Source organism: Anas acuta, chromosome 1, assembly GCF_963932015.1.
Source record: "Anas acuta chromosome 1, bAnaAcu1.1, whole genome shotgun sequence".
NCBI classification, from domain to species: Eukaryota; Metazoa; Chordata; class Aves; order Anseriformes; family Anatidae; genus Anas; species Anas acuta.
In genome coordinates this window covers 75,642,880-75,661,633 of record NC_088979.1, presented here as the reverse complement: position 1 = coordinate 75,661,633, position 18,754 = coordinate 75,642,880, and the positions used below count along the sequence as shown (strand labels likewise).

At 35.9% G+C, this 18,754-nt stretch overlaps 1 protein-coding gene across 8 annotated transcripts in view; it reads left to right on the top strand.

The window, feature by feature from the left end:
- The window catches only part of MID1 (midline 1), a 239,424-nt gene extending 221,747 nt beyond the window's left edge, over positions 1-17,677 (top strand). For all 8 annotated transcript variants that reach the window (XM_068682801.1, XM_068682808.1, XM_068682811.1 and 5 more), the window contains exons 7-10: positions 2,043-2,186; positions 10,015-10,176; positions 12,619-12,826; positions 14,396-17,677. In XM_068682801.1, the coding sequence (XP_068538902.1) occupies positions 2,043-2,186; positions 10,015-10,176; positions 12,619-12,826; positions 14,396-14,744 (863 nt within the window). In that variant the 3' untranslated portion in view covers positions 14,745-17,677. The remainder of the gene's footprint in view (positions 1-2,042; positions 2,187-10,014; positions 10,177-12,618; positions 12,827-14,395) is intronic.
- Positions 17,678-18,754: the final 1,077 nt, after the last annotated feature.

Below are 18,754 nucleotides of genomic sequence, written 5' to 3'. Positions count from 1 at the left end.
TGCTCAGGTCAAATCTTTCTCTCTCTCTCTCTCTCTTTTTTTTTTCCCTGTCATCCTCATTGTGTGAAAGCCTGTAAATCTCCAGCCTTCTATAAGGCCAGCCAGGTGTTCATATAAAGAGAACATCAAGCCTGTCATTTTCAAAGGAGTTGAAGAGACTTAGGTGCTATTGAAATGCAGTCTACAGTTCATTAAACACTCAGTAATTGTTGTGTTGCATTAAGTTAATATTTATTATCTGTGTTGTAGTAATAACAGGTACATTCTCAACTAAAAGGTTTTGTTCTGTTATGTGCAGAAGGAGATTGAAGAAGACTTTAGTTGAATACTAACACACTTGCCTTTCAAGGAGGTTTTTGTTTGTTTGTTTGTTTTTTCTTCTTTTTGTTTATATACCCCTCCTGAGATGACTGTTCCTATTTTAGTTCATTTCTCTCTCTTTCTTTATTAATATCCATCTGTCCCAATGGTTTTTCTGCTTAGAGGAAAAAAAAAAAAAAAGAAAAAAAAAGTCACTGGTAAGCTTCTGTGCTACAATATTTAGAGCATCACAAATCATGGTCATATCATGAAACACATTTGAACATTTCCTTATGCCCCTTGTTTGAAAGAGGCTGCTTGGAAATGCATCTGCATTTTAATCTTTGGGAACATACATCAGAAAACTAGGAATATGAACTATAAAAATTCTTAGTGGAAAGTAAAAGAGATGTTTTATATGTATAAATAGAAGCTGTTGTAAAAGGAAAAGGAAAGGTGGAATTCCTTCAGAGTGCCTTTTTTTTTTTTTTTTTTTTTTTGAGTACATTATTTGTGATTAACATAAGTTAAAGAACTGACAGCCAAAATACCATTCAGATTTGCCTTCCTTTTCCTTTAACTTAGACATATTGTAATTGTTTCAGCTTGAGTGCCCTCCTTCCTTACTCTGTGACAGCTGGGAGGAATGCTATTAAGCACAAGAATTATTTTTTTTGCATGATGGTGGCATATAGGGAAGATGATTAAGAATTAGGCTCCCACTGAGACAAGCAAGCAGGAAGGCCCAAAGAAAGACTCATTTGTTTCTTATTTCATTTTTTATATTTATAGAAAAATCAAATAAGGAAAATTTTGACCTAAGAAGTTTGCTTCAAGTTTTATTTATTCAAATAGTTCTTTAAATCAAAATTTTGTATTAATGCAAAAGAAGACTGCATAGCTTGCCACACATAGAAACTGTAGCAATCTTGTTTGTTGACTTGGAAGAAAAAAAAAAAAAAGAAACAAACAAACAAAAAAACAAAAACAAAACAAACAAACAAAAAAAAAAAAAAAAAAAAGAGACAATTCTTTATTAAAATGTTTGGGTCGTCTCCTAGAATTATTTAATTAGCTATGATATTGAATTTTAGGTTGCAAATGTCCTACCGCCATGATGTTATGATAAGAACTCTTTACATAAAACTGAAATAGTAAGTTGTATAGCCAACAGAAATTATATGCATCTATATTAAAAATGATAGTTAAGAATAAATTTAAATGAACTTGGAGAGAGAAGATTGAGCATGAAAGAAAGAATGTTTAGAGTTATATTTCTTAGATACCACTTATGCTAATCTCTGTTAAAATAAGCTAGGCAAACACTGCTTTCAAGTCAATAGTGAGGAGTATTGACTTTCCCTATTGATATGGATCCATGAAATTTTGATAATTTTAATGTGATGATAGGAAACAAACCTAGCAAACTAGCATATAAATTGTACCCACTCAGTCACAGTTTACCATGACCACCAACACGTAACTTTTGCTAGGCTGTCTGAAGCTAAAGTTTCTTTAATACAAAACATTTTCAAAATCTGGATCTCTTAGGTAGTTATATTAATAGTAAGAATTCCTTAGGAACAATTTAATAGCAATCTAAGTCTAATTAGTAAAAGCTACGTTGTAAAGTCTGTTGGACAGTAGGGCTGCAAGCTCATATGCCACATGCATGCCCAAATCTCAGGTAAGATGGGAAATATTTGACTGTGTTGGTAAGCCTCCTCTGTTGTATGTGACAGCTCCCAACCCTCCCACCATTCGAGAAGAGCTCTGTACAGCTTCTTATGATACTATTACTGTCCACTGGACATCGGATGATGAATTCAGCGTGGTCTCTTATGAGCTGCAGTACACCATCTTCACTGGACAAGCTAATGTTGTTAGTAAGTAAAAATCTTCTCATTTCTAGTTCTGTTTCCTTATGGTTTCACTGCAAATTAAGTTCTTTCAAATATAAAGGTACTCATATATCAGGAACAAAAGAAAAACATGTTTTCTAGGAAGATTTAAAGTCAATATTTTAAATCCAAAACAATAGCCAGCACATGTTCCCAGTGGCACATGTGTTAGTCCATATTTACAGGAATTGTCTCTTGCATCATAGAGCCCTTCTGCAGATGTAGCCTGAGGGATGAAAACTTTACTTCCATTGTCCAGGATAGTCAGACACTTGGGACCCTTTGTTGAACTACCTGTTAACTAGTACTGCAGCCTCCTTGTTATTTATGACATGCTACTTGACAACTGGGCCTTTGTCAAAAATACACATTAAGTATTCTCTCTGATTTGTACTGTCTGCAAGGACACAGAAGAGAGGTCTCACTTTGTATACCGCAGACTAGGGCAGCAAACATCAGTGCAACAATGATCAGTATGGTAACATTGTTTGATTTGCAATGAGATTAGTTACCATTGTTTCATATTTTCTATTATTACACATTTTTATTAAATGCATGCACTGTTTTGACTTTGTGAATTTCTTGAATGAACAAATTTACATATTATTCCTTGGATTGTTTTGTTGTTACATAGCTAGATTTCTTAGAAAATGCTCCAGAATTGCCTAATCTTTGGCTAGGCAGTCAGCACTTCTGGGTTCAGTGGATAGTGCTATGATTGACTTAGTGTGCTTTTGGATAAGTCATTTAACTTCGTCCTGATTCCTATATGATTAATAGGAATGCTACTATCTAATGTATAGTGGCTTTATGAAACTGCAGGAGACTGAAATGAACCAAATCAGTCAAAAGACGGGGTTTGTTCAGTCAATACATATTTAAATTGTGAAACTCATTGTCACAAAGGGTTGTTGATTAAAAATTTAAGTTGAAGAGATGACTGGAGAGATTATGCTAGAAAAATCCAATGAAAACAATGAAGTGCAGAAACTTCCTCCTGGCTCAGGAAGTCCCAGAGCTGTATGGTACTGGAGCCTGGGAGAACACAGTGAGAAATGATCACTGTGTGCTTTCCCTGTCAGTTAACATCTTCCTGGGCACTTGCTTTTGTCCGCTATCAAAAACCCTAGCCACACACTGAACTAGATAGGCTTAGCCCTAAATAGGCTTCCACCCCAATGTGGAAGTGATTTTGTTCTTACAAAATTTGTTTTGAGATTTTTTTAATGAAAGTCAGTGCTATAGACATGTTTACATACTTTATATCAGTGGAAAAATTGTATGGTCTCTGCCAAGTCTCAGGACTAAGACAAACTTGTGCTGACTCCACTGCTGCTGTGAGCACCTAATTTTCTCCATCACTAAAGTAGAGTTAGTTTTCCAAGCCATCTGAAAGGATATCTGAGGATTCATGTGCAAGTATTTTAGCACCATTTCGATGTAGAATATTATGAATATATTATGGTATTCAGGATTGACCAAAAAATAAAGTGGACCTTTGAAAATTTAATTAACGCTTTGTTGAAACCTCCGTTTAGTATCTCGCTAAATAGCCTAATTTTGGGCAATACATGATAAAATTCTAGAATACTGGAGGAAAATTAAAAAAAAGAAAAAAAAAAAGGAAAAAAAAATAAATTCAATACATGCTCCTACATCTGAGCAAGTTAGATACCAAAAGTTTAATAGTAATTTGGAACAAATTGGAGCCAGGTAGATAAGGAAAGAAAAGTTTCCCCGGTTTCCACTATTAAGCAGACAGGACTCAATAACTTAATGCAGTGTATTGCTCATTTTCTGATCCATTTTTGTCTCTGACTTTATGGTAGAAGACTATAAAAGTCAGTTGTTGCTACTACCTATGAATATGGCAACAGTAAAGTTTGCCATTTCCACACTTTTATGATATGGGATTTTACTTTTTGCTTACTAGTGAATAAATAACAAGGCATTTCGTTTTGAGACTGTTTTCCCATGTGGAAGTGAAAGCTTTGATCTGCAAAACAATCAATTAGTTTTCTTTCAGAGATGGAATATGATAATTTGGGGGTATGCCATGAAGTACTTAGTGTGTGATCTGAACTTTCATTCTATCACTTTGCAAAAAAATGGTGCCATTAAAAGTTTGAAGAGAAAATAAATGAACACAGTAAGAAACTTTGTTTATAAAATCTTATTAAGATCTGAAAAGGAAGAAGAAAGAAATGGAAAAATTGGCCCAAATATTTATTTGTTTGTTTGTTTAACTGCAGCTAGCTCTTACAGAAATATCCTGGCTATTACTTTCAATTTCATTGAAAGTTATAATTTAATCCAAAACAAACACATATTTATGAAAGTATAGTATAAAAGGAAGGTTTTTCTAAATATTGTCAGGCTTTTTTATCTCATTATTTAATGAGGAGTTTTATACCTCCAATGGAAGAGTTCTACCCTTCCAAATCCAACAGAGCTACTACAGGTCTACCCAAATTTCTGATATATAGGACTCTCCCAGTTCATTCCAGCTTCCAATGGTAATGGAGCTTTGCCCACTGACATAATGATTTTACTCATGAGTGGATATTTATTCACTTTGATGTATTATATCCTCTGTCAGGTACGAGAGTCCTTACTTTTATAGATTATTTTCCAAGATCATCCCTAGAATATTGGAGTTTACTATAGCAGTGTGGAATAACACAGAGAGCTCTTTTCACTGGAAGAGGAGTTAGAATCTGTACTGCAGCCTTGATGTTTTGATGAACTGAAGCTGTGGTGTTTTTTGCTGTTGTTTGTTGTTGTTGTTGTTTGTTTTAATCCTGTTTTAATGGAATAGAATTTAGATTAGCACAAATTTATTTCTATTTATGTCATTTACATGCCATTGCATATATATTTTTTCAATTGCTCTGTCATATCCCCAAAAGTTTCCATTGCTATTGTGTGTTACCTGTAGCAGGTAAAGTAAATAGGTTCATAGATCATCTTCAGGTCTGTGTTACTGCAGCTATGGATTAGTTGTGAGGAAGTAGCTAAAAAAACAACAAGCTTTTTTTCCCTTGAGGCAATAGGAATCACTTTGCATACAAACCCTAGTACCATGCTAATGGAGGTTGTTATTACGGAATCTATTTCTTAAAACCACGTAGTCAGACTGAACTTTCCACTCTTCAGAACGTTTCCTCCACCAGAGACATATATCATTCAGAGATTGCTAAGAATTCAGTTATAAAAACAAGTAATGCTAAGTTTTTCTACTGTATTTTCTATCCAACATAATCATCTATATTCTTTTTTATTAACTGAAAAATTGGGAAGTTAACATTTGATGGAAAAATTCCAACTAGAGTATTTCATTTTGAATCCTATTTCATACAGGAAAGATTATTTCCAAATGTGGCCAAACTGCTTGGCTATTAAATGCTTGGCAACACTGTTCTGTGTGTAAGAGAAATACAGTACTTTAAATTAAACAGACTTTTACTAAAGAAGTTGTTCCCAGAGCTATACTATTCATGCATTTGCATTTCTGAGAGGCAGCTAATCATCTGCAATCTGAATGTTGTAAAGGCTTTCAAATTTGTCACTAGCTATCTAGCAATCTAATTTCATTATCTCATACCAATAAATGTTGAAGTATTTTTTGTTTGATTTTTTTTTTCATGGAATTTCTTTAGTGGGTTTCAGGAAGGTTAAAATTTAAACACAGCTTTTTACTAGCTGCAACACAAGATGTCTTCATGGAAAACACATGAGACTCTCTTCAAGACACAAAGGAGTAAACAATTCTCTTTCCCATTAAATGGAATTTATGTTAGTTACGTTGGCAAAATAGTAAAATTAACTGTGTTAAGGATAGACTGTATTGTCAGAACTTTCCCTGTGTTTTGTGATTACTTTTCTTATGAGTTAGGATAAAATTTTGTAGGCATAATTGTCCTAAGACAATTAGGAGTTCATGCTTCTGATGATCACCAATGAATTTTTGAATAGTCTATCTTTTGTTTCTTTCTAGAAGCTTTAATTTATTAAAAATCATATTCCTTACAATCTTCAGAATGATACTAAGGTTTTCAGCAAGTATCTTTTAATGACGCAAAAACAATTTTTGGATAAAAGGAAGAGAACTGCCTATTAAAAAGTATTAAAAGAGTGTTTTTTTGTTTTGTTTTGTTTTAAAAAAACTATGGGTTTTGCAGAAGTCCAGCATATATTTTTTTCCTTCACATGGGAATGCCAGGGGGTGTAGAAAGTCATCTGTTGCCTTCACCTACTGTATTTATTCTACCAATTTGAATTGATAATTATTTAAATAAAGCATTTAAAAATAATTAAAATACTCAAGCAGTTAAATAACCTTCCTATGACTTTTGTGCTTCTGCTTTTCAAGAAGATATATTTTATTAAAATCTACCAGTGTAAATTTTAGGAGGATTTACACCTTGGGATTTTTCCCATCTGTTCTTTAAAGTGCATCAACAGCCAACACCAGGGAAACAGCTTTACAAATTATTACCTCCAGATTCTGAGAAACTTGTTTTGAAAACTCACACATCCTGTATGGACATCACTGTGCTCACTGCACCATTCCAGGATGTAATTTAAATTCCCTACATTTTTGTAGTCTACACTTTAAAAATACATTGTTTTACCACCTGCACAATCCTGTAAAAAGCCCCGAGTTTTTGAAACAAGAAACCTGAATATAGCCTGGATTAGGAGTGGCTACAATACCAGACCTTTAGTTTTTGCTGCTGCAGCAGCAAGAAAATATGTACTTTCCACTTTAACCTGCTGCCACTGGTAGGGAACTGAGAGGGCAAGTTACCCCCAGATGCCCACATTACCAGGCTGCTATGAATGATCATTTCCCTGATCATTGTTAGTTATCTTATTTTTTATTCTGAGAACAAAGGTTGTTCTGCTAGGGTAGAACTAAAGACCAAATATTTTGATGTAGTGACAAAATATTCTTTCATACCTAAAAGCTTACCTTGGCTGTCACTAGTTACTGTTCTTCAGTCTGAAAGATCTGGGACTTGGAGTATCAATATCATCAAAATTTCATTACCAAAATTTTGAATCAAATTTCAGTTTGAACCTTGACATCAAGGTCACAGTCAGGAAGCACATGGACATATCAGTGTGGAGGCATGTGCAGAGTTTGCTTAACAACAAGGTTTATCGAGCAAAGTAACCAAGTTAGTCACTGTGCATCCTGCATTTATTGAACACCAGAAGTTTGGGATTCTTAAGACAGGAAGGACAAAGGAGAGAAACCCAAGATATCTTTTATCATCAGTGAAGACAGAGCCTTCTGCTTGAAAATGAATTAGGTGAAGCAGACACTTCCCATCCCTCTCTTCTGACTGTACAGAGAGTTTAGGTTAGTAAGGTCCTAACTCAGGAGCTCCTCTTTTTTCAGTGCTAGGTGGGGTGAATGCCTGCGAGCATTTTGACAGTAGTCCCTAGCAGCCAGATGTAGCAACACCTAAAAAGATTGAGATTGTTCCTGTACACAGGAATCCAAATTAACTATTAACTTGATCTTTTAATAATAACAATAATTTTATCTGTTTAACTTATTGAATCTACAGAGTACTGAGTATTGAGTATGTGTGAGTCCACATTTATGGGAGGACAGGAGAGAGTGGCAAAGAGACTCATAGCAACACATCTGTACTTTTACAGTCCTTCATATACCTATATAAATAAAAGTTTTGTACTTTGTTAAGGACTGACTAGCCTCTGGAGGGTAACAGCAAAAGAGTAATATAAGACTGAAAAATGTGCCCTTTAGAGAGTTGTACTGATTGATACAACTCTATTTGCTAGATGATTTAGCAGAAACCTGGGCACTTTGTCTGTATGAGGGTTTTTTTTATATATAGTCTATGTATACCATCGACCACAGCTTTCAAAGTGTGTGGACATGGAAGAAGCAGGCACTTCCAGAACTACTGCCCAGATTCATCCCATTTACAGACTTACAGATGTTATTTGATAACCCATCAGAGGCAGCTGAGTAAGGGATTCCTTAGTCATCCAGATCTCCTGAATCCAGTGCTTTATTTTAATTTATTCTAGCTTAACATTTATTGTGCAATAGTATCACCGAACTAGGTTAATGATCTCGATGTAAAATCAATGCAGCAGTTCATCTACAGATAGAATGTACCTGTAATACTTGTGCTGAATTTTTACTGGGAAAAGTCATTTTTGAAATATTTTATGCCAGGATGCTGCTACTTTTATTTCCTTTCTTCCTACTCCCTACCTCTCAAGGATGCTATGTAATATGAGAGAAATCTGAGACAAACACTGCATAATTTTTAGATTGAAGTTTGAATTTTAAATTCTATTCCTAATGCTCTTTTATTATGAAAGTACATCCTAAATTAAGAAGGAGACTTCTGTTATGGCTATGAATCTATAATGGCTATGAGTCTATAAACCTGTTTCACAGGTCATTTTATTTAAAGTTTTGTGTAACCTAGTAACTTTTTTTTTTTTCTTTAAGTAAGGGTTTTATATTGGTTAATATTTAAGCTAAAAGTACTACTGGCTTCTAAAAGATTCTCTTCACTAGTACTTACTGGTTTTCTGGTAAAACATGACTTAGAAGCTGAAAGCTAGCTTAACAGCACATTAGCATTGGTAACTTTTTCTATGCCCAGTCAAGGAAAAAAAATCACAGAATCAGAGAATTTTAGGGATTGGATGGGACCCTGAAAGATCATCTAGTCCAATCAAGAAATCTGTAAGATCAAGAAGTCTGTAAGTTTCCACCCAGTCAAGAATTTTTCATTTATTTTTTCCAGCCTTATGCACATGTGCATGCTTATACTTTCATATGTGTATACCTTTTCCTAGCTGTATAACTATAAAATGTTGTGAACATATATATATATATTGCAAATGAAAACTTCATTATTTATAAAAACACTTATAACAAAAGAGTTATCAGACTGAGGATCCATTAGACTGGGAGCTGTTAAGAATGTACAGTGAGTACTATGGGTGATTCACTGATATTGCAGTTATTTCACAGTAAGATTTATGCAATAGAATGAATTCATTTTAATGGATTATGCTCATATTTTGCAGATTATATTGCTTCTACCCTATTATACTTATTTCCTACATGTTATACTTCTGTGGTGGTCATCAAATGTACCACAAAAAAGTTTGTAACTAGAAAATTATGTAGCTCTTCCCCACCTGACATCTAACCATGAGGCCATAAATCAAAAAGTTACATCTATTAAACTTAGTGTTTAATTTACATCCTGACAAATTTGGGAATGTAGAAGCTGAAGCTTGCCGTGGAACGCACACTTCACCCTGTTTGGCCTCCCACAATTTGCTTCAGGTCATGAAGAAAACCTACCCAATGACTGTCAGCAAAGGTGGCTCCATAAAACTCTGAGCATTACTGCTTATGTTACTTTTTAGAGGCTTACACTGAGTTCATTAATCTAAAAAGTAGATGGATGGCATCTCCGTAATCCTCTGGCCCTTAAGCAATGAAGAATTCCTTGTGCTGGGATATGAAAATTCCCAGATTGCTCATGCCTCCACTGAGTCATTTCTTACACGTCCATTTTTTATGGTTGACTTCATATAGCAAGAAGTTAAAAGGTACCCTGGTTGAGGGCTGGTGAAATGAGTTAGTGTAATTAAGTGGCAACTTAGTGAATGTAACAGCACTTTAAAAGGTATAGAAGCGTATTTCTTATCGGTGGTTGGGTGCTCAGGCAATACTCTAAATGTTCCCCTGTTACAAAGTGTTTAGTATGTTATGACTAATGTGCTTGGTTTGAAATTGCAGGTTTATGTAACTCAGCCGACAGCTGGATGATTGTTCCCAATATCAAACAAAACCACTACACCGTGCATGGGTTGCAGAGTGGCACTAAGTACATCTTCATTGTTAAGGCCATTAATCAGGCTGGCAGCAGAAACAGTGAGCCCGGCAAGCTCAAGACAAACAGTGAGTAAAGTGAAATCCAGCATGCACGCACTCTTCTTCTTTCTTGTCTTCCTTTTTAGGTTTGGTTTTTGAAAGACACAAGACTGCAGAGCAGATTAACCTGTTTAAAGTGCTTCTCACAGTGAAAGTCACTTATTTAACTCAATTTAAGATTACTGGTGTCTTCAGTAATGCAGAAATTACTTTTTATCATAAAAAGCATCTGTACTTTGGTCACCAGAAATATCATTTAGGAACCAAGCCATCACATATGAAATGCTTGAAAATGGTCTTTTGTGGTTTTGTTTAATGTCCTCTTTTCCTCTTTTCCTATTCTTTTTCCTCTACAAAGTAAAAACATTTTGTGTTTGCAATAAAACATTTTATTTTTGTATAGTGTTCAAAAGATGCTAGTTTAATTTTGTTCTCCAAGATTAGCTCTTTCTTAGGACACTAGAAAACTTCCTTAGCTCCATCCCTCTCAGTTTTTATGGAGTTCAGCAAGGTAGTAGATTAGTCAGAGATCCCACTTCAAAAAACAAAATAAATAATAGTTACACAAATTATTAGCAGATGTAGTATAGCAATTTTAAGATGGGTTTTCAATCTTTTTCTTGTGTCCCAGCCAATCCCTCAGTCCTGTAGTCATCATGAAAAACTTTGAGCACTGGAAAGGGAACACTAGGATTTGTGCACTCTCTGAAATCTGCTTTTAGAGGGGGAAGGTGTTCAAAGAGGGGTGACACTGAGTGTTGCAAGAAAGGGGCCACAGGGAATGGCACATACCAGCTCGGGGACTTCTTCTGGCTTGCACTCCTGTGTAAACACTATTCATATAAACCATACATCTGCTACCAAGAATCTGATAACCTACAAGGAAACGCAGTACCAGAAGATCCACATGGAAATAGCATCCCTTCATCCTTTTGTCTTTTTGTGACCCAGTGTGGTGCAAAAGCAATCTCTCAGGTGATTGAGAAATAATGTAAGCAAATATGACTCCACAGAGAAAGATATCTTTCAGATACTGCTTCAACAACACAAAGGCTACTAACCAGTTAAAGAGGCAGGCTGCAGATATATTTCTGCTACTCAGCAGTAAAAAAAAATTGTCAAAAAACATTCCCAAATAGCTTCCAATGTGTTTAACTTCTGCTTCATCATAATATATAACTAAATACACATTATAAAAGCAGATTATAACTTTAACACTAAAAGTACTCCTTGTCTTAATACCGACCCATCTCTAATAATGTTAACTGAGAATTAGCATTGTATCTGTCATCTTCCATTTTTAATTTCTGCTTTTCAGGTTTCTTAGAGATATGAACCAATGACTGTCCTTGCTCAGATGAATTTAATTTCTTCTTTTCCCCACACTAATGCTTTCACCTGTACTGCATGAGAAGTACTTTACTGTTCTTTCATAAACTCTGAGCAATTTACATCTTATTTGAAGTACACTTGTCAGTGCCAGAGGGTCACAGACCTCATGGGAGTGTTCATTTCTATTTTCTATGCATGCGATCAAATCTTCCACTTACTTTTTTTTTTTTTTTTCCTTGACATGAAAGACATTAAGGGAAAAGGGCTTTGCTGGATCACACATAGAATCATAGTTTCCTAGTTGTTTCCTGGTGGAGGTAAATGATCATTCCGCTTTTTTGACACAAGGTGAAAGCTTGTCAGAATTGTGGCAGGCTTTAGATATCTACAGGGTTCAGTTTACCAAAAAGCTTCCTGTTATTGTCTACAAACCTTGTGCTACAGCTGAAGATACTTGCCAAGAGCAACAGCCTCAGTAATGTTTTTACACCGTATTATTTGGTCCAAGTTATAGTTCACTTCCTTCTTTTTAATGCACAATATCCAGCACCATAGAACCCCATGGGCGTCCTTCCAAAAAGGTCTCGAATTGTTGACTGTGCTTGTTATAAATAAAGCTGTGAGTGAACGAACAGACAAGGCTAGTGCTTTTTCTTATTTTCAAACTCATTTTGTGGGATTTGGAATCATATTTTTTTGTAGCTATGATGAAGACGTTATTATGGAGATTTATCCCTAGTGAATTAATAGAATGTAACAATCTAAATCTAATATGCTGTGAAAAAAGCAACCCTCAGACCTTTATTAGCATGTACATTGGTTTCAATTACATGCAAGAATTAGAGTGTTCAGGTTACCTTTAGGTCAGGGATAATGGGCATGAAGATTACTCAGGGCTCTTTTCAGGGATTATCAACACAGGGAAGTTAGTGCACAATGAGACTGACAGTAAACTGACAATGCAAGCCAGCTAGCACAGGGAGCAGAATCACTTAGTCTATCTTGAAAACACTTCAGAGAAGGAGATTAATACGATTATGTAATCTTGTATGCTTCTTTATTATGCTTTCTATTCACTCTTCTTTTTAAAATTAAAGACAAACGGTTCTTCCGGTATCTTTGTCTCTGCTTATATAGGTCAGCCATTTAAACTGGACCCCAAATCTGCTCACAGAAAATTGAAAGTGTCTCATGATAACTTGACAGTGGAACGTGATGAAACCTCCTCCAAAAAGAGTCATACACCAGAGCGATTCACAAGCCAAGGGAGCTACGGAGTAGCTGGCAATGTGTTCATTGACAGCGGACGGCATTACTGGGAAGTGGTTATTAGTGGGAGTACATGGTACGTATGTAAGATGATATATGAGAATAATCATTGGTTCACACCAAAGGTCCATGCAGGTCCCAGCACAGTTCCTCTGACAGAGAACAGTAACAGATGCATGGGGAATGGTACAAGAGCAGATCTAGCATATTCTTTTACACAATTTGTCAGACTATTTTCCCAATTTCCAGCACTTTCAGATTCTGGAACTTATTCTGCCAGACAGAGCATCTTTATATTTAGAAACCCATGCAGAACTTTTCCTCTATGATTGTGGTTGATTGTTTTTTGAATCTACAGAAAACACATTTCAAGATTTTAGTGAGCTGGAAAGCTAAGAAGGTTTCATCTTATTTCTATAACAGAGCAAACATTTGAAGTGTGATCATTTCTTTACTAGATATGAAAGATCTTGCTGTCATTCTTTTGGAAAACATAGCAAAACAGAAAAAAAAAAATATACAGAGTATGAGGACAATTTGATGACCCAGATTCACAGGGGTGGAAGTCAGATACAGCTCTGGGGAACCAGTGGGGAGCAGCAGTGCCAGCTCTATGCCTCAGGCTTCACATCCTGGGGCAGGAAATGGAAGAGCACGTTATTCTATTCCTGAATGATCCTCTCAGCCATAAAGGGCTGGGTTTCAGGGTCCCTTTGGTCAGTAGAAAATATGTTATCCTTTAAGATTCAAAGGCAGCAATCATGATGGAAGTTAAAAAAGTAAAAATTCAGTAAGCTGTTCAGGTATGCCCACTGTCTCAAACAAGAAAAATGTTGTTTGCCAACTTCAAGAAATGAAAATAGATTAATTTATGGCACATTAATCTCTGGTGGTTGAAAGCCCAACAAATACTGCAGTGTCTCTAGAATGTGAGGAACTTTTACATTTCTTTATTATATGAGAAAACAGGCATTTGCCCTGGGTGTCCATTAATGAGAACATTTTCACAATCCTTTTACCCTGGACATTTTGCCATGAATTACAGTTTGCAGAGTCTTCACCTGTAAATGCTTCACTTGGTGCAATACCCAGTCTAAATAATGCTCACACCAACATCTGGCAAAACACATTTGGGAATGGCAAAAATGTTTTTGTTTGTTTGTTTGTTTTTAATGTGTCCTTTGACGTCTGCTCTTACATTTGTCATTCTGGGCCATATATTAAAGGAGAAATGAGAGATCAGATTAGGTGACAGATAGCAATGTATTTTAAAATCAGTGAATTCTTCTGTACTCATCTGTTTAGAAGTGGAAATGCAAGACCCAGTAATTTAAACCCTAAGTTGCTGAGTACTTAATAATTTTCCTTTAGAATACCAGAGGCATGTGCTCCAAAAAATTACCATAGCAGCCAAACTACAAATAAAGTGAGGGACAACTGAGTTTCCCTGACATCTCAGAAGTAAGAGAGACATAGGAAAAACATTAATTAAACCCATGCCGATATTATGGTGCAATTTCACTTATTTAGAACTTAATCAGCACAATCAAGAGACTGGGGAGTTCCAGTGAGTTCTCTGGCTGACACAGCAGCCTATGAGCAGGGCAGGAGGCACTTGCTTTCCTGAGTAGTTTCTGTTTTGCAGGTATGCCATTGGTATTTCATACAAGTCAGCCCCAAAGCACGAGTGGATTGGGAAGAACTCTGCCTCCTGGGTGCTCTGCCGCTGTAACAACACGTGGGTGGTGCGACACAACAGCAAGGAAATCCCAATAGAGCCCGCACCTCACCTCCGCCGTGTTGGCATTTTGCTGGACTACGACAACGGTTCCCTCGCCTTTTATGATGCCTTGAACTCCCTGCACCTTTACACCTTTGACATTACATTTGGGCAGCCCGTGTGCCCCACATTCACTGTGTGGAATAAGTGTTTGACCATTATAACTGGCTTGCCTATCCCTGACCACTTAGACTCCTCTGAGCAGCTGGCATGACTGCTAAAAGCCAAAAGGTAGGAGGACGCATTTCCTGAGAGCAGGTGCCTGCAGGAGCTTGCCAGAGCTGGCAGACTGCCTGGCATCCCAGTTGTTGCTGTCGAGCCTGGACAGAAGTGAAAAGGGAAGAAACTCTCTTTTCTGAGTACTTTGTGCAGGACAAGAAGTGGCTTTAATAATACCTTAGAACTCTTTTTGCAGTTGCTTTTGTTTTGATTTGTATTTAGTATCTTACAGGAAGATTTATAAATTATTTATAAAAAGAAAAAAGGAAAAAAAAAAAAGAAAGAAAGAAAAAGAAAGAAAGTGAGAGAGAGAGAAAAGGGAAAGCCTGTTTTGGATACCTGGAAAATGACTTACTTGCTTTGCACATTGATGGTCCTATTCATTAAAGTTTCATCAGCCCCTTTACATTGTTTTATTTTACAGTGGATAAAAGCAGGAAATTGGAAGGATGGAAACTGTGCAGTGGACAAGTCAGTATACTGCTGGTTTTATTCATACCAATATTAGTGCTCTCATTACCGATCTTACTGAATGCAAGATCTCTTAATTTCTACTTTCCACATGGGAATGTGCAGACCAAATAGAATGAAAATAAACAAGCAAGGAATTGGAGCTAGACAACACAGCAAAAGAAGAAAGTTTAATTTACTTCTGTTCATGGTGCATTATGTTCTCTGTTCATAAAACACATGTGGAGTATCTCCTAGAAATGTGAGTGTATAAATCATCTGGTGATTTATTTTATTGATGGCAACATTCCCGTCTGCCAGTGTTTCACTTTCATGTTTGGGAAACATTGTAGAATCACTGAAGATGTGAAAGACTGATACCATCTCTGAAAATCAGCAACACTGGAGGAGAGCAGCCAATCCAAGGTCTGACTGTAGACTAGTTTGATAAAGCACTGCATCATTTAAGGTTTGATTGTAATGGAAGATGTCATGGTTCTGATGGTAGACATGTGAATGCTTATTACTATTTTTACAAAGTTCAATACAGCAAGCCCAGCCAATAACTCAGAAGTGAGACATGAGCCACTTTACCATTGATTTTAAATTAAATACAAATGTTTCATTGTTGTACACTGTGTAGTATCTATAACAAAGCAAGGAAATCCGTTTTGCATGTGCTGTGTGGAGAAACACTACAGCTGGAGTTTGTTCATAATTATCATTGTCTTGGGTTGTTTGGGGAAGCACAGTTCTCTTTGTGAATGAGGAGTAAATAACAAATTTTCAGCAGCAATAGGAATCTGCACAGGCAGGCCCTACGTTCATCTTGGTGATAGTGGATGAACTTCAATGAAGTCAACAGAGGTTGTACCTATTTAATCTCAAAGCTGAATCAGGTGCATTTTTTTTCTCTTTCCTTTCTACAGAGTAGAAATCCTTTGTAACTACTACAATACTTATATAAAATGATCATTTTGGAAGATGCTTGAGGCATATGACAAATTTAAAAGAATGGTTTTCTTATGGTGTTTTGTTGTTACTATGCAAGTGGTGAAAATCTGCCTGTGTAGAAAGTTGAATACCAGCTTTAAAAATAGATTTTCTCTGTAATTACCATGCTTTAGGTGTCCTTTGAAATGGATGCCTTAATGCACTTTGTTCACTAATGGGTCCAGAATAAAATGGTCCCAAGCTCAGCTTCAGATTTTTTTTAAATACTGATTCTGCAGGTACAAAGCTGCACTACAGTTTGCCTTATGACGATATAGAAAACTTATGAGCAAGGTGATGAATACATACATGTCTACAGGGTTTATTTTTCCCTTTTCTAACAAAAAATAAATGTCTGTCCATATTCCTTTCATTTCACTTTACATGCTCTGCTAACTGGTGAATTAAATGGAGAAAAGAGTGACAGTACAGTGCTGGTACCATGGCTTTCTGATGCAGTAGTATCTCATGGTTCACAGGTAAGATTGGTGCAGAATTGACATAAATACCAGAAAATATGTACATACAGCGTACTACAGTGTTTATCTTTGTGTCTTTAGTAATAAATAAATGGATATGCTTAAAAATGAAAAAGTAAATTAATCCCCAAACATCGTGTTTTGTATCTGAATACATTGCTACCTCTACTACCTGGTGTACATTGCCCGGATAATCTGTCCTGGGATGTTTGGAAGGTAGCTGAGATGGCATGAAAATTATTATAATGAGCTGACAGGTGATGACTGATAAGAAGTAGTGATAAAAATGTACAGAAGGAAGGAAGTCTTAAAGTAGGATTTTTGCCAAGTTTCCATCCAACAGGAAAGGGTATATTGCCACTGTAAAAGTAGCAAAGCTGTGTACCTCCTTTTTTGCCAGAAATATTAACTCTAGAAGCTGATTTCAGTAGTGGACAAACTGAAAATACTGTTCAGTGTTTGGCCATACAATGTTAGCAGAGATTGAGCTGGAATTAATACCATGAATTTGGAAAGATCCCCAGTGATCTCACATATTTTCATCTTAAAATTAAATTGTGAGTTCAAAGACAGATCATTGTTTTGGTGAGAGGAAAAACAAATGGTCTGTAATCTACAGGTCTTGCTGTATCATTTATATTTCAATACAGAATACTTCATTTGGAGCTAAATCACATTGCTTCAGTACAGTATTAATTCAGTCAGTACATTATGTGTTTATATGTTTGTGTATATATATGTATGGGTATACACACACTAGTATATGTCCAAATATAGTGTAATGTGTGTATATACATACATACATGCACACACAGCATGACAATATCTAGTCAGGTGCTCCTTTTTTGCTTGTTTCTTGAATTATTTCATATTCTGTATGGACTATGAGGAAACAAGTTCACTATGAATGGTATTCATCTGGACAATTTTTAACAAACATCTGTTCACTTTACAATACTTGATTCAATGCCTGATTAATCAATAAAAGCATCCATTCGAAACCATAGCTTCTGTGGTCTGTGGCATTTTGCATGGTCCATAGGAATCTATTGAAATCTGGGGGAATTGTGATCTTTGTGTAAAAGCAAAGCATGTTACTTTAATATAGAGTGCAGTCTTAGATGAAGGCTTTTACCTGATTTTTCAAAGTTTTGTGACTAGAAATGAAGTAACATTTTATAATGTCATGTTTAACAAAGCCAGATTTATGAGGAATAGAATTCTAAGATGCAAGCAATGAAAGTAATAGATAAAGCCTATATTGGTATAATCATTGTTCCAGGGTTATGTTTCAAAGCCAAGCTGTGATTAAGCAGAATTAGACTAAGCCATAGAACAGCCTCTTCAGAAAACAGTAGAATCATCTCAGAGTCATCTAAACTCTGGTCTGACTTGAGGTAATGGAATGGAAGGGGTCAAATTTTTTTTGTTCTGAGGCCAGATAAAATTTTCCATATGTTAGGCTTCCATGTGTTAATGCACATCTAACAGGGAAAAATCATTTAGGCTGTATGTTGTAAATTATTTAGTAGACTGTCTTTAGCCCATTGTAGTTTCCCAATGATGGCTTTCAGAGAGCAGGCAGGGAGCTGAAGATGTTGCGTTTTCTGGACATGAGTTTTTATTCTTTCTCTGTATTGGTTATCCTATTTCTCACTTTCCCCAGAGGAGAGACTCCTACTGAGCAGTGGGTCCCAAATATAAGAAGCATGAAATTCCCTCAGATGTAGGTACACTATGAAAAGCTGGAAATGGGCAAATACAGATGAAAATGTATATACATTGTTCATTATAAGAGCAATGGCAGGTCACTGAATGGGAGTGTGCATCATAAGCGTTTTAACCCTGCCTCTTAAGTGGGAAGACTGTATTCTCCTCACAATAGAAAACACAACAGGGCACTATTGACAGCTGAAGTGTCAGCTCTTTAACGAGTTCATTGTGAGATGGCCAGAATATATAGCACTATGAAGTACTATTTGCTATAGGAGATTTTTTGATAATTATTTGACATCAGACACAATATAAGTATTTCTTTCTTAATTATTCTGACAACGCAAATGTCTACTAATTCCCAGATTCT